Raw genomic sequence first — 25,811 nt, 5'->3', positions numbered from 1 at the left:
CAAAATTGCCACTGGTTATGGACCACAATGGCAATTGTGCCTGAATAAGAAATGGATTTATTACACAGCACTAGGATGATAATTACATAATGGCTATGAGGGACAGCGTCATTATGCCAGCAGCAAAATGAGACCATAATTAGGAAGATGTCCCGTTGGCCAGCCTTGTCACACTCATCCTACATCCTTGGCAAACGCAAATTACCGTTGGCTTCAGCATGAATTTGAGGTGCACAATGTGAATACAAGGTTGGGCCCTAAATATCTGTTGCTAAATGAATCCCTGCTGGCTGGGATGAATTTGGCTGGTGATTTCCTTTACTATCATTCATTGTCATTGTTGTCTGTTGAGTAGAATGTTCTATTAGGGTTGTCACCAACCAGTAGATGGGGATCTACCAGTAGATCTTAGGGTCTCCTGACTGGTTTGGCTGGGAAGCTATCAAGTGCTGGCACTTCAGTTGCTCTTCCACCACTGTCATGCTGCTCCTGCTGTCTGCCTTGGAGCTGCCCCTTGGGAGCCTCCTGCTTGCCGTGCAGCGTGTGGGAGGGAGATGAGGGGAGGTGCTGATGTCAAGGTGTCCTTCCTTTCCACTCCTGTACTCTGTCTCCACACAGAGAGAAGGGGGCATGGAGGGAGCTTGGCAATGCAAATCTGTCACTCTCACACACTGTGTGTCTCTACAAGCACTAATTCCCCATGTATGTGTTGGGTCAGCACAGCGTGTGTTTGTGAGAATGACAAAGTGGGTTGTTTTCAGTTGTTGATAGTGTGGGCATTTCATAACTTGCATTTCTCTAATGCTTGAATTTAATTCTTTGAGAAGTGAGTTCTGACATGCCTAACCTGTCATGTCTGGAGTAATTGTCCTGATGGTAGTTGTGGTCCTGGAGGTGGCTGGCATGTCCCTGCAGCCCCTGGGAGAGTCAGAACAGGGGGTCTCCATGTGCTGTCCTTGCCTGCAAACACTGCTCCTGCAGCTCCCATTGATCAGTGGTCAAGAACTGTGGCCAGTGGAGGCTGTGGGGTTGGAGCCTGACGTGGAGGAGGGGTAGTGCATGGAGCCACTGCTGTACATGCCAGGTGTTTTTGGGCATCAGGGGTGGGAGTGGGCCTGCCTTGACTCTGCTGCTGGCTGTCCCGCTGCTCCCAGGGTTGGTGGGACATGAACCCATGACCCTGTACTCCCCAGCAGAATGCCCTAGCCCACTCCAGAACCCATCCCACTTCCCTTTCCATCAGAGGGTCCCTTATCTTGCCTTCCTAATGTGGGAGCCAGGTGCATCCCTGGAGCTGGTGTTGGCTGTCTGGCTGCTCTCGGGGAGGAGTTACTCAAGCCCAGGCAAATGCCCTATCCCCTAGGGCACTTCAGAACTCATCCCTCCTCTCTCCCTTCCTTCAGGGAGTCCCCTCCCACACTCCAAATGCCTTGACCCAAGACCAGAGCCTGCACCCCAACTCCCTACCCCAGCCTGGTGAAAGTGAATGAGATTCAGGGAGGAAGGGAAATGGAGCGAGCAGGGTGAGGCCTCGGCGAAAGGATGGAGCAGGGGAAGGGCCTCAAAGAAGAGGTGGGAAGGAAGTTGGGCAAAGATATTTGGGTTTGAGGGAGAGCTTACTTTTTACTTGTTAAAAAAGTGATCTTGTGGTTAAAAAGGGCGCAGACCACTGTTCTCATCCCACCAAACTGAACACCCTTGCCCCACCCTGCCTTCTCCAAGGCCCCACCCGTCCCCACACGGCCTGTCACTCGCTCCCCCCCCTTTACTCACTTTCACTGGGCTGGGGCATGGGGTTGTGGTGCAGGAGTCAAGGGCTCTGGCTGGAGCTGTAGGTTCTGGGGTGGAGGCCAGGGACGAGTAGTTTAGGGTACTCAGAGGGAGTTCAGAGCTGGAACAGGGGGTTGGGATGTGGAGTACAGGCTCTAGGAGGGAGGTTGGGTGTGAGAGTAGACTACGGGCGGGGCAGGAGATTGGGGTGCTGGAGGGGGTGTGGGAACCGCAATCAATGGGATCTGCAGGGACAATGCCTGCAAACAAGAGGGCAGTACACAGACAGTGCTCTCTGCACCTGGGGGCCATGAGGAGCCAGGGCAGGTAGGGAGTGTGTCTTAGTTCAGGGCCCCTTCTGAGATGCACGCTGGACTTTTATCGGCCCAGTCAGCTGTGCTGACCAGAACTGCCAGGGTCACTTTTCAACTGGGCATTCCAGTCAAAAACTGGAGGCCTGGCAACCTATAGTCTACATATTGCTTCCTAGAAATAAAGCTTTGCATTAGGAACCATGTACTCTCTTGATCACTATCAGGTCATGCAGGTACAATTGGATGCACAGTTTGATAGTAGGTATGTGTGTGTGTAATTAACGTATAGATACAGGCAAGGAATGATCAACAAGTGAAAGCCTGTTATTTTAACCCTGGTGAAACTTGTCTGCCAGAGAAGATACACAGAATTCAGGGCACTGCTCAGTTATTTTGGTTTCTTGTCACTAATTCATTCTTAGCTGTTGTGTTCTATTGCTGAGCTTTGCATTACTATAAACCACGTAGTTTTATATACTGTTTCCTTGAAGCAAGCAAAGTGCACCATTAACCTAGAATAAAATGTGCTATTAAACCCACACAGTGTCAGTTAAAGGAACAAAAGAGCGAAGCAGATTCCCCCTTTAATGCATCAGTACGACTTTTAATTGTGCAAAGGGAGAAAATACCCACTATGACATCACAACTAGACTACTAGGTGCCAAGCAGTAACTACTAGATGGCAATCAGCTTTGCTTGCTACTCACCAAGGCTGGATTTGAACAGAAGTCCTAGAGAGGAAAGGAAGTGTATGCCCAATCCCCTACCTAGCCTGAAGGATAACATGGTCATGAAGTTAAAATATCTTCCTTGTATTAATTTGTAATATCCCACCTTATAAGCAGCTGTTCTAGAGCTCAGACAAAGCAAAGCAGAGATGCTCAGACTACAAAGCAACAGCGATTACTGTTATTAAAGTTTAACAAATCATGACAGAAAAGTCTGTGGTAAGGTCTGAATAAACTCTACTGCCCTTCTCAGAAGTTCTAATGATACAATCATCACCGGTGCATTGGAAGTGAATGACTGTAAACCCTGAATGTGTGGTTAAAACAGGTTGTTTGAGTCTAAAATTGACCCAAGCTTGTTCAAGAGCAGGCTAATAAAATAGTAGATAGTAGGAATGCTGCGTGGAAAAAATCTGAAGTGACTGGCTTCTGTGTGTGTCAAAGCAGGATTCCTAGATTTCATTTAGAAGAACACAATGTTCCCTCTTTCTACATTTGGGTTACAGCCGCCTGACATTTTTTCTTGCATAATAATGATTCACTGCATAGAATTTCTTAGAGGATTAGTAGTTGACTTTTTAAATGCCAATGAATATTACTGCAAAGTTGGACAGCTGCATTGCAAAGCAAATGCATGTTGCTGAGAGTTATGGGCAGTCTCTTTTACTGTCAACTACAGAAGAGATGGGCATTCTAACATAACAACTGACCCTAAGAACACAGGGGCAGGTACGACTCTGCCTTCTCTGTGCTGATTTGATAATTTATCTTTTTTTAAACAGATATTATTATTATTACTATTATGCCTACATTCATAAAACTGACAAAGTGCTATTATACCCACAGAGTGAGGGATTTTCTAAGTTATTACAATAAAACAATATCCACCTACTTGCCTAGTTTCTGAAGGAGAAGTCAATTCTCTCAAAAGCCCTCTGTGGAGTATTTAATTGAGGTGGTGAAACGAAGGATATTTAGTATAGGCAGCTTTTTCAAAACCCATCATTGGGGATATTCTGGACGATTAGGAGGATTCCAGGGAGAGGAGAATGTAGCAACAGGGCTCAGAAGGACAAAGAAATCCAGTCTACACTGGATATGACCGGAGGTAAAATTCCAAACTATGATAAACTGGTTTTCTGGAGATCTCCCTGGAATTATAAAAAGGGAACCTATTTTTCCAAGATCCCTAAACCATTGTCTTTGCTAGGGGTGTTAAGATGTGGTTAACTGACTAATTGAGTAGTAGATAGAATTTTTATCAACTACTCAATTAGTCGATAAGGGAAGGCAGCCTGGTTTAGAACATTTAAACTGCAGAGGCACAGCGGGCGTAGATCTTGGACCGGCCAGAAGTCGAGACTGAGCCGGGCTGCCTGCCCGGCTGGAGCAGCCCCTGTCCATGGCCAGCCTGGGCCACCACAGACAGGGGCTGCTTAGCAGCAGCAACCCCTGTCTGCAGGGAGGGCCTAATAGCCAGCCTGGGCTACCATGGCCAGGGGCTGCTTCGCGGCAGCCTCCTCTAGTGCCCCCCCTCCTTCCCTGCGCTGCTGTCTATGATAGAGGCAGCAGCCCTAGGGAGGAGAAGGTGGCACTGTGGAGATGGTGCTGGGGGGAACTGGCTTTTAAGCCAGTTCCCCACAGCGCTGGCTCCTGCTTCCCCCCCTGCTGCCTTTGACTCAGAGGCAGCAAGTGGGGGAGGGGGAATGCAAGTAGATGAGTAGTCGACTAGATTAACCAATAACCCTAGGCTTATCGATTAGTCAACTAGTTGACTACTTGCTTACATCGCTAGTCTTTACCACCTTTTCATCACTGGTGAAATCCATAACAACCATGCTAAAGATAAACATAAGGTGGATGTCCCATTTCAATGAATTGTAGCTCTCAAAATGGGACTTACCATGCACCTTGGCCTTCTGCTGCACCTCTGCACAGGGGTGAATGTCACACTATCAATACAATTTGAAAGGAATGTCTAATTAATATACAGCACCAGGAACTATGAGTTTCCAAGGGAAGTGACAAAGAAAAATGAGAGAAAAGGAGGTTTGAACCCTGCAACACTGATGTTGATATAGTCTGGATTTTTCCTGCTTGTGTCAAAGGATGGTTTGGATCATTAATAGTGTTCACCTGGGACCAGGTTCCATTCCCTACCTGCCCTTCTTATATGCCCTTTGTCAAGTCACTTGCCCCTTTTCAATGCCACAGGTCTCCAGGTGCAAAACAGGGATAGGAGGACTCCTATACCTCACAGGATATTGTTAAGTCAAATACATTAAAACTTGTGAGCTGCTCATATATTATTAGACAGCCATATAAGAACCACAGATAGACTTTAATAAGCTTTATCTGAATGAGGCTTCAATATTTTCTTCTTTATACACATACTTTGCTGCCCTCATATGGCAATAAAAATAGACAATTCATCACAGCTTAAGTAATTAGAACCCGACTTTCCACTCTTATCAGCCCTTATTTTACGGCACAATAAAGAACAGTACTTACAGGTTAGCACGTCATTTTATTATAGTGAATCTTATGTTACATGGATCAAATCTAATATTGATTTTTTTGCTCATTTAAACTAAAATGGTACTTAATACATTATCTGTTGGAATAAAGTAAAAATTATTAATAGAAAACATGGTAATATAAAAAATATTTTTAAAGTGCTTGATAAGCTTTTTATTCCATTTTGCATTAAAAAGGCAGATTTGAGGGGTGGTAACATGGCTTAAATCTATAGCATTTCACTTCTGGAGACCTTGCCCCCAATCTGATTTAGTTCTCAGGTGAGATGTGTTCAGTGGTTTCAATCGAGGTTATAGACACTTGCCCAAATTATAATTCAGCACATTCAGAAAGAGCCTGGAATAGGAAGGGCAGTGCAGGCTGCCGGTAAGGTGCTAGGTTAACTTCTTACTTTTCATGGGCGCTAAAATTTCACCAAAATATTTAGTAATTTTTTTAAAAAGCATCATTCCACTTACATGTCTTTGTAAAGATGGGCCCAAGCCCTGAAGTTCAGATCAGGAAAAAGACCCAAACTTCCTAAACACTTCAGTCATCTGAAGAAGTGGGCTGTGCCCACGAAAGCTCATGATACTATTTGCATGTTTTCTTAGTCTCTAAAGTGCTACCAGACCATTTATTGTTTTTTACTTCAGTGTCTGTGTATCTACAGATGTCCTGAAATACAGCTCCAGTCATTTGCTAACTCTGCACTATGTTCCTGTGCATAGATTTGCAGTGTGTAGTCTTATTTCACTATTGCACTAGATCTCCCCTGATCTGGAACTTGTGCATCTATATAGCCAATGCCTGGACATCAAAGTAAAACAGCTGTATGTATGCTGGGGTGAGGGACAACTTTCTCTGAATCTCAAAGAGTGTCTGAATAGGGGAAGAACTCTCAGGCAATGTGAGATTTTAGTCTCTCTGAGCTAAAAGGAGGTGAATTTTAATGTATCCATAGAAGTATTAACTGACTGCAACCCACTGAAATAGCAGCAAGGGAAGGCAAGTTGCTACAAGGATGAACAAGAGAAAAAAGCTAATAGATGGAAGGGCCCCACTAGACTAGTATTCATGCTTGTAGCCTATGCTGTTTTCCCTCAGTCTAGTAATCCAAAAACTGTGTTATATGAATGTTACAATAAATTGACATGACCGGAGTACACAGAATCAATAGTGTTGTATACTGTATATTCTATAAAAAACTCTGAAAATATAAGGCAACATTAGACAATAATTGCACCGTGTAGAAAAACTTACTCATTACCATTTAGAGCATGTGAAATAATCAGACTTGTTGCGCTTTTAATCACAACAAATTGGAAAATGCAGTGACAATTAAGAATTTGAGCTAACTCCTGACTCCCACACATAGGAGGTCAAAGAGCGCTTGGATAAGGCAGCCTTGGAAAACCAAAAATAGACTCCTCAAAAGAGACTCATGTCTTGATCACTGATAGCTTCATTGTCCTGAATGTATTGGAGAATGTCTACCTCATCCATGGTTTGAATCTTGTCTACTTTCGGCTTTGCTGGAGCAGCTGGACAAACACTGTTCTTCGTGGTGATTAATGGTTTCTTAGGCAATGCTGGTTTAGGTGGCACCATGGGTTTTGGCTTGGAGCTTGGTTTCCAAAGCCTCTCTAAATCTTCTTCAACTCTAAAGAAAGAAAAGAAAAACACAGATGAACGTGTGACTCCTCATTGGAGCTGACCAGGAATTTTTTGATGAAAAATATTTTACCAATTCACTAAAACTGGAACTGTATAGCAAAGGGTTGATTTTAACTAACTTCTGCAAAGTTTGACATTGTCACAGGGTCTCATTTTAACATTTTTAAACGAAAAGTTCCATTATGTTTCTGTTGATCCAAACTGAATTTTTTTTCTTGTTCATAACATTTTGAGATTGATATTTTTGCCTCAACTTGGAATGGGAAAATATGTTTGAAATCTCAACATTTTTCACAGGACAGGCAAACTCTTTCCTGCCCAGCTCTGCTTCTTAGAAGAACAAAATGAACAACTCTAACAACTAATGAAGATCTGCATAAAGTAAATCACAAAATGGCTTGTTCGCACATGCTCTTGTGAAGCAGAATGCTCCTTTGATCTGAGCGCACTACTCTGTTTAACTTGGTAACTTTTCCCAACTTTCTAACCAAATAATATTCAAATAGCACCAAAACATACAAGGAAAAATGAACATAAATTAAGGTCACATATTTTAAATGGCAGGGTTCGGCAGGACTGAATGCTGTAGGTATTAATGCAAATTTTAAGGTGGGATAAAGATCTCTGCATTGGTCTAATTCTGCTGCTGATTAAATCAATGGTAAAAAATCCCACCTATTCCAGTGGGAGCAGGATCAGTGCTGAACACTTTAAAAAATCCCATCCTTGATGATTCTGAAAGTTGCTTCTGGGAAGATCATCCTGGGCAACAGGATGGAAGGGGGCAGAGTTCTGCCATGCACTGGAATTGGGTTGGGCTAGACTGATAGGGTGCACCCCTCTCTGCAGAAGCAATGGTTCCCCTCAAACAATGTGCACATGTGCAAAGAGCAAGTGGAGATGAGGATAAGCAAAGGGGGCAAACCCAGAGTCTTTTCATCTGTAAGGATTCTCTTGTCCTCCTGCTAATGATTTGGCACCATGGGGTTGGCCTAGGATGGGTTTGGTGGAGAAGGTCTGAAGCCACTTTACTGCCTAGACTGGGCAAAGTTCCTTTTAATTATATCCCTCTTCACACTTTGTGCTATTTGGGTGGTGACTAGAGCCTTGGATTTAGGCCTTAATCTCAGATCAGTTAGGGTACGTCTACACTGCATCCCTAGTTCGAACTAGGGATGCAAATGGAGAAAACCGAAGTAGTTAATGAAGCGGGGATTTAAATATCCCGCGCTCCATTAACATGATCTCGCCGGCGCGCTAGTTCGAATCACAGCTGATTCGAACCAGGAAGTGCGCGCCGGGATGCGTTAGTTCGGACTAAAGCCCTTAGTCCGAACTAATGTTACTCCTCATTTTTTGAGGAGTAACATTAGTTCGGACTAAGGGCTTTAGTCCGAACTAACGCGTCCCGGCGCGCACTTCCTGGTTCGAATCAGCTGTGATTCGAACTAGCGCGCCGGCGAGATCATGTTAATGGAGCGCGGGATATTTAAATCCCCGCTTCATTAACTACTTCGGTTGTCTCCATTTGCATCCCTAGTTCGAACTAGGGATGCAGTGTAGACGTACCCTTAGTAGGTACTTTGGCTCCTTGCAATGTTTCTTTCTTGCTCTTATTTGCTCCATCAACATATCTGTCCCTGTGGTGCTAGCTGGTGGCTTTTGGGTGAAATCCTAGCTCCACTTATGTCATTGATCAAACTACCCCTGACTTCAATAGGACCAGGATTTCACCCCTTTTCTATTTATGTATTGGTGCTATCTAGCAGAGATTTAAAAATTCTCTCTACTAAGCATAACAGAGCAATAAAGGAGCCATTTGCAGGCTATTAAGCACAAAATGTGTTCTGTAACCATAGAAGCAGTTTTATTTTGCTTACACTTCAACACCATGACCATACAGGCAATATAGGCATAATAAAAAATTATTGTTAAAAAAAGGTTATTCCATACAGGCAATAACAAAAAAAGTCAACAAATCTGAGACAAATCTTCTCAGCACATCATCCATCATAGCTACAGATCTATAAACATTTGAATTTTGAAATGCCAGGTTCTCAAAGAACTGCCTCGTCATTATTACTACAAGCAGAAAATAGCTTTAGTTTACCTTCCCCAAAAGATACAACATAGAACTTCTGATTGCACTGTCTAAAGCAGTGGCTTTTAACCTGTTTTGCTTTGCAGACCCATAAGAATAATTTCAAATGGAGATGAAGACCCTTTGGAAATATTAGACATAGAATGTAGCTCCCAAGCGTCTGTAGCCCACAGGTTGAAAACCACAGGTGTAGAGTGAATCCAGCTGAATTTAAGCTAATTTGGACCATGCAATGGCTAAGTAGCACCTTGACCTTTCTATTTAAGAAGTGTTTCTCAGCCTTTTAAGGCTGTTGAACGTGGCTTTTTATTTGAAGTCAAACATTTTGAAAATGCTCTTACATTTATTATAAATTGTATACGTGATAAGCCTATATAAAACAACTACATTTGACCTCACAAACTTTGAAGATGTTGCTAACCATGAAATAATTCTAGCAATTATATTTTCCTTGCTTTAGATTATAATATTATTTTCAATGCCTTGCAACCCCCCTGATTGCCTTTGATGGCCCCCTAGAAATTGCAGCTAGAACTGGGAAAATAAATGATTTTTGGGTACAATGGTATTTCCAAAAAACTGAGCAAAAACTGGTTTGGGTCAATCAAATATGAAATTTATACAATTAGCCAAAAAAGTCCATTACAGGTCTCAACATGGATCTCCAACATACCCTGCGAGTATCGTAAACAATGAGGAAAAGGTTATAGGGTGGGGAGAAAAGGGAATGCAGCATCACCTCCATATCTGGCTGTTTTGTGAATGGCTGAAAATGTTCATTTCTAATTTCAGGTTGCCCAAAACAGCATTTTTAGAGAAATCAACTATTTGCTTAAAAATCTAGCCTTAGATTGTAAGCTGCAGGTCAGAAACTATATCATCTTGCCTATCTGAAAACCACTTAGCATATTACACACAATACCGTAGAAAACCAACCAACAACTAACATTCATCATGACCTGGGGTTTTCTATCTCCATCTTAGATTATAAAAATAGCTGGCTTTTTAAAAAATTCTCAGCAAATTTCCTGTACAATTTACACAGGATGTGTCTCCTCTTCCACAATTTCTCAATGTCCACAAATGCAAGTGTTTTCTGCAATAATCTGCCTGCTCATCTCAGGATGTGTCTCATTCTTGGATGTATCCCTTTGCACAATTAAAATTCTCTTTCATTTTTGACTGAATTAAATTCTGAATCTGGCCACAAATAAATCATATATTATCTACATGATTATACTTAGACTCTGAGGGGGAAAAAAAGCCCCATGTTTACACAAAGCAATACAACAAATGAACTAGACATATACAACCCACAAAGATGTAAAGGCCAGAGAACAACTTGTCCCATGGTTTGTCCCAAATGTAAGCAAAGTTTGACAGCTAGCAGGGAAAAAGCTTGGATATGTTTTTGTAAATAGTTTGCTTCAGCAGATCAGTGGTGTCAGAGTCATCAGCTTTGGCTGGTTTTTAGGGGCACCACTTCAGATTTTAGTTGAGGAGGGAGCAATTTTAACCATGATTCCAGGGGATACTTAGGCACTTGAAAACTCTAAGTTTTCCACCGGATAATTTAGAAATTAGCTGGCAGTGGGCCTGTATCTCACCTCATCCCTATATAAAAAAGACAAATAAATATTAGACCAGCTCAGCTCTAATAATAACGTGTTCTGACATCTTGTGACAAGTCACTTCAAGGGTACTGTTAGGTTTAGAATGTTTATTTTGTCACTAATTCTGCAGAGGGATAAATAGACCCTCGGCTATGGGAGGGGTGTAAGGTCCAGTGGATTATAGCAGGGGACAGATACATCTGGGTTCTGTGCAAGAAAACCAGAATAGCTATACTGGGTCAGATCAATGGTCCATCTAGCCCAATATCCTGTCTTCTGACAGTGGCCAATGCCAGGTGCTTAGGTGGGAATGAACACAACAGGCCATCAGTGAGTGATTTGTCCCATCACCCATTCCCAACCTGTGGCAAACAGAGGCAAGGGACACGCAGAACATGGTGCTGGATCTCTGCCCACACTGGCTAATAGCACTGAGACCCCTATTCTCCATGAACATATCTAGTTTTTTTTTTAACCCCATCATATCTCACCTTCATATTGTGGTCTGGCAAAGAGTTCTCCCTCTTAATCATCTCTTTTTCAGACTGAAAGATCCCAGTCTTTTTAATCTCTCCTCATATGGGTAAATTCAGTACTCCTAATAATTTCTGTTGCCCTTCTCTATAACTTTTCCAAGTCCAATATTTTTTTTGAGATGGGATGATCAAATCTTCACACAGTATTCAATATGTGGGTATAGCATGAATTTATATAGAAGCAATATATTTTCTTATTAGATATCTCTTTCCTAATGACTCCTAATAGTCTGGGGGTATGTCTACACTACCCCGCTAATTCGAACTAGCGGGGTAATGTAGGCATACCGCAATTGCAAATGAAGCCCGGGATTTGAATTTCCCGGGCTTCATTTGCATAAGCCGGGCGCCGCCATTTTTAAATCCCGGCTGGTTCGAACCCCGTGCCGCGCGGCTACACGCGGCACGAACTAGGTAGTTCGAACTAGGCTTCCTAGTTCGAACTAGGAAACCTAGTTCGAACTACCTAGTTCGTGCCGCGTGTAGCCGCGCGGCACGGGGTTCGAACCAGCCGGGATTTAAAAATGGCGGCGCCCGGCTTATGCAAATGAAGCCCGGGAAATTCAAATCCCGGGCTTCATTTGCAATTGCGGTATGCCTACATTACCCCGCTACTTCGAATTAGCGGGGTAGTGTAGACATACCCTGGGGTTTTTTTCTGATCGCCAGTACACATGGAACAGATAGCTTCAGACAACAACCCACAAAGGTTCCAAGGTCTCTTTACTGATGGGTTCAGCAAATTTAGATCCCAACATTTTGTATGTATATTTGGGATTATATTTTGCCATGTGCTGTACTTTGCATTTATTAACACTGAATTTCATCTGCCACCGTGTTGCCCAGTTACTCAGTTTTGTGAAATCCCTTTGTAAATCTTTGCAGTCTGCCTTTGATTAACTATCTTGAATAAATTTTGTATCATCTGCAAATTTTGCCAACTCGCTGTTTACCCTTTTCCCCCAAATGATTTATGAATGTATTGAAAAGCCCTGGTCCTAGTATAGACCCTGGGGGGAACACCACTATTTACTTCTTTCCATTCTCACCAGTTATTCCTTCCCTGGAGTACCTGACAATACTTTCTGGATCATTTAAGGATCCTTAGTTTACTTTAATAATCACCCTGCCTCTGTTTATAAGCAAATTTCTGCCTCAAAGGCTGCCCTGTTCCCAGCTTCTGAATTCATCACATATCACACTCAGGCTATGCTGCAATTAAGAGCTCTGTCTCAGACTAGGGTGAATTTATAAAATTGAAGGAGGGGGAGGCTAGAATCCCCCCTCACCAAATGGCACCCCTGCATAAGGCAGTGAGAAGGAGCAAGAACCACATACACTGCTTCACTAGACCCAACATCTGGACAGGCAGGAATAAGTAGATACTCAGCTGCTTAATCCTTCCCCACAGCAGGTGGGCAGGGCATGGCTGGGGAATGTGCAAAATCATGTCTCCATTAGGGATGTCTGAGTGTTAATGACTCACCAACCGTTCAAACAAAAAGCTGATGCTTATCGGTTAACAGTGTTGGTTACACTCAGCAAAGACGTCTCCCTGGGATCAGGGCTGCCCGCTCCACTCCTGGGATGACGCTTGGCTGCCTGCTCTCCTCCTGGAGCTGGGCCAGCAGGGGCTGGCAGCCCTGCTCCGGGGGAGGCTTTGCTGCGGGTTCTTCAGTATAAAGCTTAAGCTTTACACTGCAGAGCCCACAGCATGTAACCCGCAGCATGTATCAGCACTTACACAGTTACTCCAGCACCATTGAGCCCACGATGCACCGGTGATAGAAGCAAGCTACAAACCCTTACCCTGGGGGCAAAGGAGGAAGCAGGGGAGAAGAAATTGTCTTTCAGAGGTGACTATGGGTAACACTGGTAAAAGGGCCTGAATCCTTTAGAATAGTGATAGAAATGTAGCCGTGTTAGTCTGGGGTAGTTGAAGCAAAATGCAGGACAATGTAGCACTTTAAAGACTAACAAGATGGTTTATTAGATGATGAGCTTTCGTGGGCCAGACCCACTTCCTCAGATCAAAAAAATTTTTTTGATCTGAGGAAGTGGGTCTGGCCCACGAAAGCTCATCATCTAATAAACCATCTTGTTAGTCTTTAAAGTGCTACATTGTCCTGCATTTTGAATCCTTTAGGATACCGAGTCTCATTTTTCAAAGTGACTCTGGCATTTAGGAACTTACATCCAATCAGAATTAGGCTCCAAAGGCCCAGATCCTCAAAGGTATTTAGGCACCCAATTCCCACTGATTTCAATGGGAGTCAGGCTCCTAAATACCTTTGAGGATCTGGGCCCAAGTGTCTCAAGTTGTTATTAAAACTGGGACCACACCACTGCCTCCCCTGGGCCACGCTTATGGTGGGGACATATCCTAAGTGTAAGGGGACTGTTACCCCTTACTAAAACTCTGTGGGAGTTTTTTGGTTTACCAGCTTCAGAAGGGGAAGGGTTCATGAGACTGACAGACCCCAGAGACAATGGAAAGCAGTCAACACTCCAGCTCAGCCTGACTGACAGGTTGTAAGTGGGGATTGTTCTGGCTCTGTCTCTGAACAAACAAGCTGTGTGCAGAAGAGGTCCTGCAAATACAGAGAGCTGAAAGAGGAGTACAAGAAGAAGTCCTGCAGCGACAGAACCAGACACAGACAGGCCAAGCAGTGCAGACCCTGTGTTGAGCAGCAGACTGGCAGTGCTCAGAAAGCCAAAAGGAACAGAGAAACAACACAAGGAGCTGGAACTGGCCAAGCAGCACAACCTGCAGCTGGATGTGGTGAGCTACTGGGACCTGCAAAGTGTGGGGAAAGGCTCTGGACTGGGAGAGGGGTCTGGCCACTTAGAGACTGAGGCTGTGTGGTCACTGCCAGTGCAAGCGTGTCCAGCCTGCAGCCCCTTGCAGCACATCCAGGGCTTCTAAGGAAGAGACTGTGAACTGTCCTTACACTCTGCAGACTGCTGTGTTGATGTGCCTGTGCTACAGACCAGGGCTGTGTGTTCTCATTTAACCATTCTCATTGTTTCTTATTCTATTCTCTTTAATCAGTTGATGTTTAATAAATTGTATTTGCTTTGAATCTTATGAAGTGATCACTGGGCCAAGAAGGCCTGCAGTGTAAAGAGAGCACCTCGGAGTGGGGACACCCTAACTCCTGCCCCTAGTGACTACAAGGTCAGGGATTAAGCCCCAGGAAACCTGGGCCCAGCCTTGTTGGGGTTTCAAGGGCTCTGCTACTCAGGAGAGTGGAGGGGGAGCCCTCAGGATCAGGGAGCCGTGGGGTAAAGGAAGTGGGAGCGGGGACTCAGATCCTTTCGCTGCTTCATTTCACCGGGGTGTATAGAAGCCAGGAAAGTTCCCCACAAGAGCGGGACCATTCCCCCGCTTACATAAGCAAACAAACATGCATCTGAAGAGTGATGGTGCAGGGACAGGAGGCAACACAGGCCTTTGCTTCTCTTACCTGACAGTCTTTTTTTGCGTGCGAAATGTTATAATCCATCCTTATTTACTCTTTTTCTAACTCTTTTCCTTTCTCCCCTCTTTGCTCCCTCTCCTGTCGAGATGCTTCCCTGTTAGGATGACCATTGTTCTTGAAGGGAAAACAGGACACTATTTGGAGTTAGCTTGAACACTCTCTATAGCATGGGACTGGCCTAACTCTAACCCTTGCCAGAGCCCTGTCTCCCCACCTGTGCAGGGCTGGCATTGTTGCTTACCCCCCACAGCATGTTCCTCCACCCCCCTACTTTTTGAGCAAGTTGGCAAGAGCAAACGGGCAAAACATTCAGGACAGCTGGACAGCACTGAAAAAAAGTGACTAAACCAGACAAAAAAGATGTATGGTTATCCTGTTGGAGAAGAAAATATATTTTATGATTTCACTCAGAGAGAACTGGGTTGTGACAAATTTCCTGCTTAAACCAAAAAAAAAAGGGAAAAATACTTTCAAAATTATTAAAAGACAAATCCCCCACCACACACACACACATTTTCATTACCATGACCCTGCAGATACTTCTGCACTTTGCTTACGCTGACATGCAAGTGTGCTTGCACAGTCAGGGCCAACAATCAGTGCTGAAAGATACTTTTTATTCTAGATAGAAGTAGATAAAAAAGAAGGGACATAACAACTTAGAAACAGATGATCTAGAGAAGAGACTCGGGAACTTCTTTTCACTCTGCCATAATTCAAGGGCAAGGCAGTATTCAAGGACTTGGAATGGCAGCCGATTTAAAACCAGTAAAAAGAAATCCCATTTTTTCCCTACCTAACACAATGGTCTTGTGGAACTCACTGCAGTGGAACTCAGATCTTAGCAATAGTCAAAAAAGGAATGGACCTTTATATAGAGAAAATCCAGTTCCAGAGTGACACAAGTAAGGATTAAAAAGATCAACCAGAAGTTTGGAAAGACAGAAATACCCAGGCTTCAGAGCATAATGTGACCTCTGACAGACTGGGGTCAGGAAGAATTATCCCCGTGGACAGGTATCCACTTTAGCATGGGTTGTACCTTCCTCTGCAGCAGCTGGTGCTGGCCACTGTCACAGACAGGAGAATGGCTAGATGGACCATGGTCTGACCAAGGCTGGCAAATCCACTGTTCCTAAAATAGGCAGCTAAATCCACATGAAGGCACCTGATTTCCAGTGGTGCAGAGCACCCAGAGTAAAGAACCTGGAATTTTTCATGAGTATTAGTGACCAAACTTGCCCAAGCAGAACTTCAGTCAATGCCATGAAACATCTGTGCACATACAACACAGAATAGCCCAGTGAGAGCTAAATACATTTGGGGACAATTTAGGGATGTAAGCGACTAGTCGACTACCTGATAAGCAAATGCTTATTGGGTAGTCAAGTAGGAACTCGACTAGTCACTTCCTCCCTCGCCTTGCTGCCTCTATCAGAGAGAGGCAACAAGAGGGGAGCACGAGCCGGTGCTGGGGGGAACTGACTTAAAAGCCAGTTCCCCTTCCCAACACTGTCTCCACAGGGGGTAGAGGAGGCAGGGGGCAATGGGGAAACAGCATGAGCAAGGACTGAAACAATCCCACTCGCTCCAGTCCCACTGCTGCTCCTCTCCCTCTGGAATGTACAAGAGCTGCTTGTGGCTCTTGTACATTTCAAAGAAAGAGGCGCAAAGGGGAATCTGTGCCAGCGGGGACTGGTTTGATCCCCGCTAGCGTGGGTTCCTGCTGCCTCTCTCCCTTTAAAATGTACACTTCTATCATAGACCCACCATCACTGACTGAGTTACTGAACCCTTCAAATCATGATTCAACAAGCTATGTGGAATCCACCCTTTACACTAGTTAAAGCCCGTAAGTGACCCATGCCCCATGGTGCAGAGGAAGGCAATCTTCCCCCGCACTGCACCCACAAGAGCTCTGGAAATCTGACCCAAGAGAAAATTCATTCAGATCCCCAAACATGGGTTCTGTTAGACCATGTGTATTTCAGCAAGACCCATCAGCCGAACACCTCGGAAAGAATTCTCTGTAGTAACTCAGCCTTCCCACAAAGAAGCCCATCACCAGTCACTAGGGATATTTGCCTCCAGCCGTTACAGATTGGCTACAGGCCATTGTAGACAGACACATCAAACCATTCCTTCCATAAACTTAGCAAGGCCAGTACTTAACTAAGTTACAATGAATGACTGGGATTGCAGAGAACGTTTTGTAATGTTTTCTCCCCTTCTTGGATGAAAATCTACTGCTGCATTGCTTTATCTTGTTCAAAAACTGCTTGCATTCAACCCACCAGGATGGGACACCATTTCAGATTTTGGTGGTGGGGCGACCCATGCTTGCTGCCATAGTGGGGGGCAGAGTGAGGGCATGAGGGGGCAGACTGAGGACAGCAGCTTCAGCAGTGTTATGGAGCATGCTCAGTACAAGCCAAGCAGAAAATGGGAGGGTGGGATTGACCCCCGCCACTCTCCAACACACACATCATCTCTTTCCAGGGGCTACTAAAGCACTTGAAAAGTCTAGGTTTTTAGCAGATAACTTAGCAATTAGCTGGCAGGAACACTGTATCTAGTTCCTATGTAAAAGAAAGATAGAGGTTAGGTTCATCAATGGCTATTAGCCAGGATGGGTAGGAATGATGCCTGTAGCTGGGAATGGGTGACAGGGGAGGGATCACTTGATGATTGCCTGTTCTGGTCACTCCCTCTGGGGCATCTGGCATTGGCAGCCGTTAGAAGACAGGCTACTGGGCTAGATGGATCTTTGGTCTGACACAGTGGGGCCTTTCTTATGTTCTAAAATTAAATAAAATATTAGATCCACTCAGCTCTAATACTAAAATATTGTGGCAAGTCACTTAAGGGACACTGGTTAGGTTTAAAATTGTAATGTATATTCTTATTTTGTTACTAACTCAGAGAGAGAGACTGTCAGGATGCTCGGTCTCTAGCACAGCTATGGGAGGGGAGTGTTGCTTAGTGGGTTACAGCAGGGGGCAGATACATCTGGGTTCTATATAACATCAGAATGGCCATTCTGGGTTAGACCAATACCAGGCTGCCATTATGGGAAAGATGGGGCAGTGCCCCGCCTTAAAGTTTGAATCCCTAGGTTTCATACTTGAGGTCTGCTTAAAGCTGCATGCCCTGGCTCATAGGCAGTTCTTATATGCAACAGAGTTTGAGCTGCTTGCAGCTTTGCCTTTGCGGCAGGGAGTTTGTTATAAAAAGGGAGAGGCGAGTGATTAAGAACAACAAAAGACTGGTCATTTGAGTAACTGAAGGATTGTTAGAGCATCATGAAAAATTTGCTGGGTACTCCACATAAAAGATAAGCGGGGGGGGGGGGGGAGGGGGAGAATGAGTGTTGTGCTGTTTGGATTTGGATTTGGAATAGTGCCATTAAACTTATAAATGTTTTTGAAAAGGGGTAAACAGTGATTTGGCAAAATTTGCAGATACTACAAAATTACTCAAAACAGTTAAGTCCAAAGCTGAATGCAAAGAGTTACAGAGGGATATCACAAAGCTGGGTGATTGGGCAACACAAGGGCAGATGGAATTCACTGATGATAAATGCAAAGTAATGCACATGGAAAAATATAATCCCAACTATACATACAAAAATGATTAGGTCTAAATTAGCTGTTACCACTCAAGAAAGAGATCTTGGAATCATTGAGCAGATATTTTCAGGGAACTATACTCCATGTGCAGTGGCAGTCTAAAAAATAAAAAAACCTAACAGAATATTGGGAATCATTAGGAAAGGAACAGGTAAGACAGAAAATATTCTATTGCCTCTCTATAAAGTCATTGTATGCCCACATCTTGAATACTATATGCAGATCTGATCACCCCATCTAAAAAAAAAAGATATTCTGGATTTGGAAAAGGTACAGAAAGGACAACAGATATGATTAGGGATAAAGAACAGCTTCCATATGAGGAGGGATTAACAAGACTGAGACTTTTCTGCTTGGAAAAGAAATGACTAAATGGTAGAGGGATATGTTAGAGGTCTAGAAAATCATGAATAGTGTGGAAAAATAGAACAAGGAAATGTTATTTATTCCTTCACAAACATAACATAAAACAGAAGCTGAGCCAATTAAATTTATAGGCAGCAGATTTAAAACAAACAAAACAAATTATTTCTTCACACTCAACATGTAGAACTCTTTGCCAGGAGATGGCAGAAAGGCCCAAACTATAACAGGGTTCCAATAAGAAAAAAAAATAAGTTCAAGAGGAATAGGTCCATCAATGGCAATAGCCAGAATGGGCAGGAATGGTGTCTCTAGCTTCTATTTGCCAGGAGCTGGGAATGGGTGACAGGGGATGGATCATGATGATTGTCTCTTCTGTTTATTCCTTCTGAAGCACCTGGAATTAGCCTCTGTTGGAAGACAGGATACAGGGCTAGATGGACCCAGTATGGCCATTCTGATGTTCTTATATAGAGCCCAAATATATCTTCCCCCACTGTAATCCACTAGACCCCACTTCTTTTCCGGAGCTGAGAGAGCATAGTGGAGTGAATAAGGTGCCTCTCTACCTTCCTCCTTCATCCAGAGTGGAAGGTAAACGCTGCAGGTGCACCTCTGAAATCTGGGTCTGCCCTGAACAAGGGAAGCACCTGTGAATGGGGTGCACACATGGGCCATCGGTAAAGGTACAGCTAGGGGAGGGAAGCCCTAAGCCCCGCCTCTTCTGCTGAGGCCCCCCCCACCACCACAAAGAGGGGAGGAGGTGGGGCAGTGCACTGAGCACATCACTCCTCCCCCACCCACCATGGGGAGTGGAGCAGGCAAGTGCCAGTGCCCCAGCCTTCCCAGCCCAGGAGAGGGAGGATGGAGCACAGCTCAAGCCTCCGGGCCTGGAGCACAAGGAGGGCAGGCACTCTGGGGAGCAACACTCCATCTCAGTACACGCTAGTAGGCATTCTGGGAGCAGCATGTGGGTGGGGCCAGGCTGGCTGTTTGGGAAGGCAATGCCTTCCCTCACCTATTACACCGGACACCCATGGGTGCACAGCCTGGATGTGAAAGGAACTTTTGGGCTGCTGGACTTAGGGGAAAAGGCCACTATCCAACCTACTTGGGGAGGGTCTTTTACTCATGGTTTATGTTTTTACACCTTGTCTGCAGTATTTTCCCAAATTAACGCTGATTTCCTTCCCTCCCTTTTATTAAAAGTTTCTTCTCTACACTCAGACTCTGTGCTTGTGAAATGGTGAAGTATTGGCTCTCAAAGATGCTTATGGTGTAAATTTCCCACATTACTGGGTGCGGGCTTGAGCCGGTTCTGTGTTGTATTGATGGATTGTATTGTATCAGGTCCTGGTTACTCTGGCTCTATTGGGCAGAAGGGTTACACCAATTATTTTCTCTTGGGCATTTAATTATATTTTCCAGTGTTAAATCAAATCAACACTTTAATATACTGCATGTGCAAACAAGAAGGGTTTGGGCTCTCATCCAAAATCACAAAAACAGGGATGTTTTTCTGTAATAATGGGGGTAAAAGTTATATAAGATATTTAACTAGCTCTGCTGAGTGTTGCTCACATACATAGATAAAGCTGATGTCTATCCTGAAGTTAGCAAGGACTTGATACTAGGTATATTTGGAAGAGATTTGGGGGTTTTTCACCATCCTATGGAGCAGGGATAATGTGCAAAGACTAAGAAGTGCTTCCTCTGCTATTTCCTCTGGCTGCAAGAGATACACTGAAAGACAACAGAACATCAGAATCAAAGTCACTTACTTTTTTTGAAAATTTTCTCCTAATGTCTCATGCAGTTTTACCCTCAGTTTCACTAGCTGAAACCAGGGCTCCAGCCAGCTGCCTCCCCCACAACCTTCTTTTCTCTGGCCTTGCTTTGCTTATGCTCAAGATACAAAGTTTTGTTTGAATTATTAACAGAGAAAATATACTCAGACATTTTTAGCCATCCAGCAGCTCAGATGGGAAATTATTAAGGCTTGCAAAACCTTTTTTTTTATTATTATTATAAATAGTTTCACATAACAAACATGAGAAGCTTTTGAAAAGAAAATTTAAAAGAAGAAATAACCTCTAGTCTGAATTGGCATCTTTTCGGCACCTTTTTCATCTGCATTAAATCAGAGGACCAAAGATCTACCTTGGACTCTCTTACTCCTAGACTAGCCATTGATGCCATAAACTGGGATTCCCAGACACGCAGATGGAATGTTACTGAAAAGCTAATAGGCATCAGCAATCACCATTGCCATGCTCTCATCAATACTTAATAGAGTTTAGACTCCGGATGTAAGCAACTAGTCAACTATCCAATAAGCATAAGCCATCGGAAAGAGGCAGCAAGAGGGGGTGGGGACGGAGCAGGATCCGGTGCTGAGCGGAGCCGGCTTAAAGGCAGTTTCCCCCAGCATTATCTCCATGAGGGGCAGGGGAGGTAGAGGCACAGCAGGAAATGGCGCAAGCGGGGACTGAAGCTGTCTCCACTTGGGTCACTTCTTCTGCAATTTTGCTTTTGAAATGTACAAGAGTCCCGCTAGGGCTCTTGTACATTTCAAAGGCATAGGTGCTGCAGGGAGCAAGGGGCCAGCAGGAGTCCCCTGATGACCCTGTGCTTCCTGCAGGGCTTCTGCTTTTGAAATGTACAAGAGCCCCATTGGGGTTCTTGTACATTTCAAAGGCTGAGGCACCACAGGGAATGCAGAGCCAGTGGGAGTCCTCTGCTGGCCCTACGTTCCCTGCAGGGCTTCCGCTTTTGAACTATAGCAGGGCTCTTGCTACAGTTCAAAGGTGACAGCGCCCTTATAGACTTATTGAATAGTCAATGGAAATCCCATCAACTATTCAATTAATTTCTCTAAATTTAATATCCCTAGTTCAGGCTCCACACGAACAAGTATTCAACTCAGGCAGCTGGCTATTAACTTGCAAGTCTCTGCTAAGTTATGTTTCAAAACCACAGATATTAAAATCTGAAGTAAATACCCCTAAATACCAGAAGGAGAAGGGTCTGTGACACTAAACAGTGTTACAGACACGTGTGGTGAGTCTGTTGTTGTTTTTAATAAAATCTCTTCAGATCAATTCAGGACAGAACAATCACAAAACTCAAGAGATCATACTTCTTAGGGCATGATCCAGCCAAACAATTTAGCACATGCTGAACTTTAAGTTTGGGAATAGTCCCAGATGTTAGAGTTAAGCATAAGTTTAAGAGCATCAGGGTAGGACTTTGTCATGCAGTGCACCCTTGGGTGCTTTGTCAAGTATAAAATCTTTCACAATACTGAACCTCTTCCCTGCCACCTGGAAGATTATTCCCTAGGCTAAAGGGCTAAGAGCGTGAGGAAATGTTTCCTGATCCTTGGCCTACTTTTTTTTCTTTTTGTTAATTTCACCTCATCATGCCTTAAGGTCCTCTGGATACCCAAAACAATTCCTTCAGATACTTCTAATCAGTAATCACTTAGCTATACAACTGCCCTCCATCATCATTCAGTAAAGCTCTACACATGGGGCCAAACTTATCCTCGATGTAATCTCACTGAAGTCTGGGTTTTCACCTTAACATCCTCTCCAGAATTTGTCATGTCAGCTCTTAATCAGATTTGTATTAGAGCCAGTTAAAAAATTCCAGTGTGACACTGAACCAGAGATCGCCCACCTATTACATATTCCCAGGACAGATGCGTTATTCTCTGGTTCACTGTGTAAGAATGCTTCCCCCTCCTCCTCCGCTGCACAAAAAAAGAGTGAATCAGCAACCTAGCGTGACAAAGCTCTGGCCATATGTAAAGCACACAGAGAAATCAGGGATAGATTTCAGGACCTCACAGTACATATATAAAGTCTCAGCTAGGTGCTTGCAATGTTGTTGTAGCTTTGTTGGTCCCAGGACATGAGAGAAACAAGATGAGTGAGGTAATATATTTTCCTGGATCAACTTCTGTGGGTGAAGCAGACAAGCCGTCAAGCTACACGGAGCTCCCATTTTGAATCTCCTTTGTTGCTTGAAAGCTTGTCTCACCAACAAAAGTTGGCCCCTTGAAAGCTATTACCCACCTTGCTGACTTTCTGAAATTCTGACTCTCATCTGGAGCCTCACTTTAATCTAATTTTAGTCAAAGCAACTAAAATGTTCATTGCACAGTCCTAAATCACCAAACAATACATGCATGGCCTCTGAATGCTGTTTCACAGAAACAATATTTTTTTAAAAATGTATCAGTTTCAAATAGGTCTGAGAAATGGTAGTCCTAGATTTTGAAAGACATGGGTTAGATAGAGACCTTTTCCAGACAACACAGTACATAGCATGCAATCTATGTCTCACAAGCCACTTTCAGTGCTGTTGTGCTAGTCAGAATGCCTGACGCTTTGTTGCTTGATCGTGAAAGACATGGTTGTCTTCTGAAAAACAAAGTAAAATGCCTCAGGCCAAGGTGGAACCAAGGACTTACATTTCTTGGCAAGTAAACAAATTGTTACCACATATAACTCTCGCCACATTTAACTCCGAGCTGAGAAAAATGAAACCTAGCAACAGCACGAAGCTCTTCTCACACACAAAAAATGAAAACATTTTTTAAAAGATTATAGGGCGCAGAAATCCACCTAATGAATTCTTCTCCAAGGGTCTGACTTCTCTTGGAAAAGGAGCACTATTGTTTGAAATTCTTGTCATAATAATGTACTGATTCAACTATAGTGCAGATTCTAGGTAGTAACGGAAAATATGATTTTTCCAGGCATAGCAGGCAACAAAAAAGTATCTCCTATTAAAAGGAAAAGACTTATTACAAATTAAGCTATATGAAGTTAAAGCTGTGATGTGGATTTTGAAATGGAGACAGATTTTATGCAGAGAAACAGATAAAGCTGCCATCACATTGACTAGTCTGTTCATTTGTTACAGGCAGTCCCCGGGTTACGTACAAGATAGGGACTGTAGGTTTGTTCTTAAGTTGAATCTGTATGTAAGTCGGAACTGGCGTCCAGATTCAGCCGCTGCTGAAACTGACCAGCGGCTGACTACAGGAAGCCCGAGACAGAGTTGCTGGGGCCAACCCGGCAGCACCCCAGCTGCTCTACCCCAGGTGTCCCCAAGTCAGCTGCTGCTGAAACTGACCGCCAGTTCTGATTTACATACAGATTCAACTTAAGAACCCCAAGCGTCCCCAAGTCAGCTGCTGCTGAAACTGATCAGTGGCTGATTCCAGGAAGCCCCAGGCAGAGTTGCCTCGGGCGGCTGAATCAGGACGCCTGGGGCAGAGCAGCTGGGGTGCTGCCGGGTTGGTCCAGTAGTGCCCAGAGCGGCGCTGTGAGACCAACCGGCAGCGCCCCAACTGCTCTGCCCCAGGGTCCACAACAAAAGCCTGGTCTGTTGGGGGGAGGGGCGCACTAGATGGGCCCCTCCTTCCCCAGCAGAGCAGGGACACGGGGAGCAAAGCCGCAGCAGCGGCGGGGTGCCGCACCTCTGAGGCTTTGCTTTGGCTTTGCTCCCGGTGCCCCTGGTCTGCTGGAGACGATCCCCAGCAGACCAGGGGCACCGGGAGCAGCTTTTCTCACCCCGGAGGTCGAGGTGGCGGGACCACTGTGCTCTGAGCGGTCCTGCTGCCTGCGAGCTCCGGGGCGAGAAAGTCCCGTTCGTAAGTGCGGATCCGACATAAGTCGGATCCGCGTAACTCGGGGACTGCCTGTATATCTCTTTCCTCCACTCACTGCCTGTCTTGTCTGTTCAGGGCAGAGACCATCTAATGCTATATTTGCGTAATGCCTAACATAGTGAGGACCCCGATCTTGGTTGTTCCCAGATACTGCTGTAATAAACATGTTTAATAAATAGTACAAATGATCAGGGCTTGCCGAGCGGTGGTGAGCCCCGCTCGCCAGCGTACAGTTCTGCGCTCTGTGCATGCGCAGATCATTCTGCGCATGTGCAGATTGTTCTGCGCCGGCCCTTCTGGGGTGTAATCTACTCGCCACGTGCAAGTAGATTACATTGTTTGTCGAGCCCTGCAAATGAAAATAGCAATGAACTAAGTTCCCTCTAAGCCAGGGGTGGGCAATAATTTTTTACAGAGGGCCACTCCAAGAATTTGGAAAGTGGTCAAGGGCCGCACTCTTCCATGATATTAAAGGAGGAGGTACGGGGTCTCCCTTAGGTGCCGAGGTGGTTAGGTGCAGAAGGGAGCTTGGGGTAAGGGAGGGAGTTTGGATGAAGGAGGTACTTGTGACCTGGGGCACTAGACTGAGGTGCAGGGGGCTGGACTGTGACATAGATCAGTGAATTGGGGTACAGGCGGTGGTGTAGGGGTTTGGGTTGTGATCTGGGGCAGGTAGGGACTGTGATCTGGGGCAGGGGATTGAGGAGCCAGATCTGGGAGGGCTTATGGGTGAAGGAGGAGGCAGAGGACTTGGGTATATGGAGTAGTGGGGCAGGAATAGGAGGCTGAGGGTTGGGGAAGGGAGGGGCTGGGGTGCCAGAGGCAGGGTCTGCCGAGGAGACTTACCAGCCAGCAGCCTGTTCCTGAACCAGCCTCCCTGCCTCCCCTGCCCACACACAGGCTGCAGCCATGTGCTCTGGAGCCCCTTGTGCTTCGTGGCTGCCTGTTATTGAAACAGGCAGCTCCCACTGGCCAATGTCTGGGATTGTGCTGAGGGCAGGAGCAGCTCCTAAAGCTTTGTCTCCTCCCCTCTGGGCTCAGGTTTTAAAGTGCATTTCTGAGCGGTATACAAGTGGGGCAAGGCAAGCAGAGAGCCTGCCTGGGGCTCCCCACAGCATCCGTGGGCTGGATCTGATGGTGTGGCGGGCTGGATCCAGCCTGCAGGCCGTATGTTGCCCAGGCCTGCTCTAAGCTATGCGGCTACACAGCAGCCTATCTAGGGCTATGCAGGTGCTCAGGGCTGCAGAGGGAAAAGATGCTTTTCCTGCCGCCCTGGCCCTGCTGTGGCCAGGGAGAAGCACCTCCCCCTTTGCACTGGCCCCAGAACTGTTGTGACAGGGAGAGGTGCTTCTTCCCTGTAGCCCAGGTGCTGCTGTAGACAGAGAGGTGGATTGCCTG

General features: G+C 45.0%; 1 protein-coding gene across 1 annotated transcript in view; it reads right to left on the bottom strand.

Moving 5' to 3' along the window:
* Positions 1–5,133: 5,133 nt before the first annotated feature.
* HS1BP3 (HCLS1 binding protein 3) overlaps positions 5,134–25,811 on the bottom strand; it is a 90,191-nt gene continuing 69,513 nt past the window's right edge. Inside the window, exon 7 of the mRNA XM_075923430.1 lies at positions 5,134–6,992. Coding sequence (XP_075779545.1) covers positions 6,761–6,992 — 232 coding nt within the window. The 3' untranslated portion in view covers positions 5,134–6,760. The remainder of the gene's footprint in view (positions 6,993–25,811) is intronic.

Source organism: Pelodiscus sinensis, chromosome 3 (assembly GCF_049634645.1).
Source record: "Pelodiscus sinensis isolate JC-2024 chromosome 3, ASM4963464v1, whole genome shotgun sequence".
NCBI lineage: Eukaryota > Metazoa > Chordata > Testudines > Trionychidae > Pelodiscus > Pelodiscus sinensis.
This window is presented reverse-complemented; position numbering and strand designations above follow the sequence as displayed.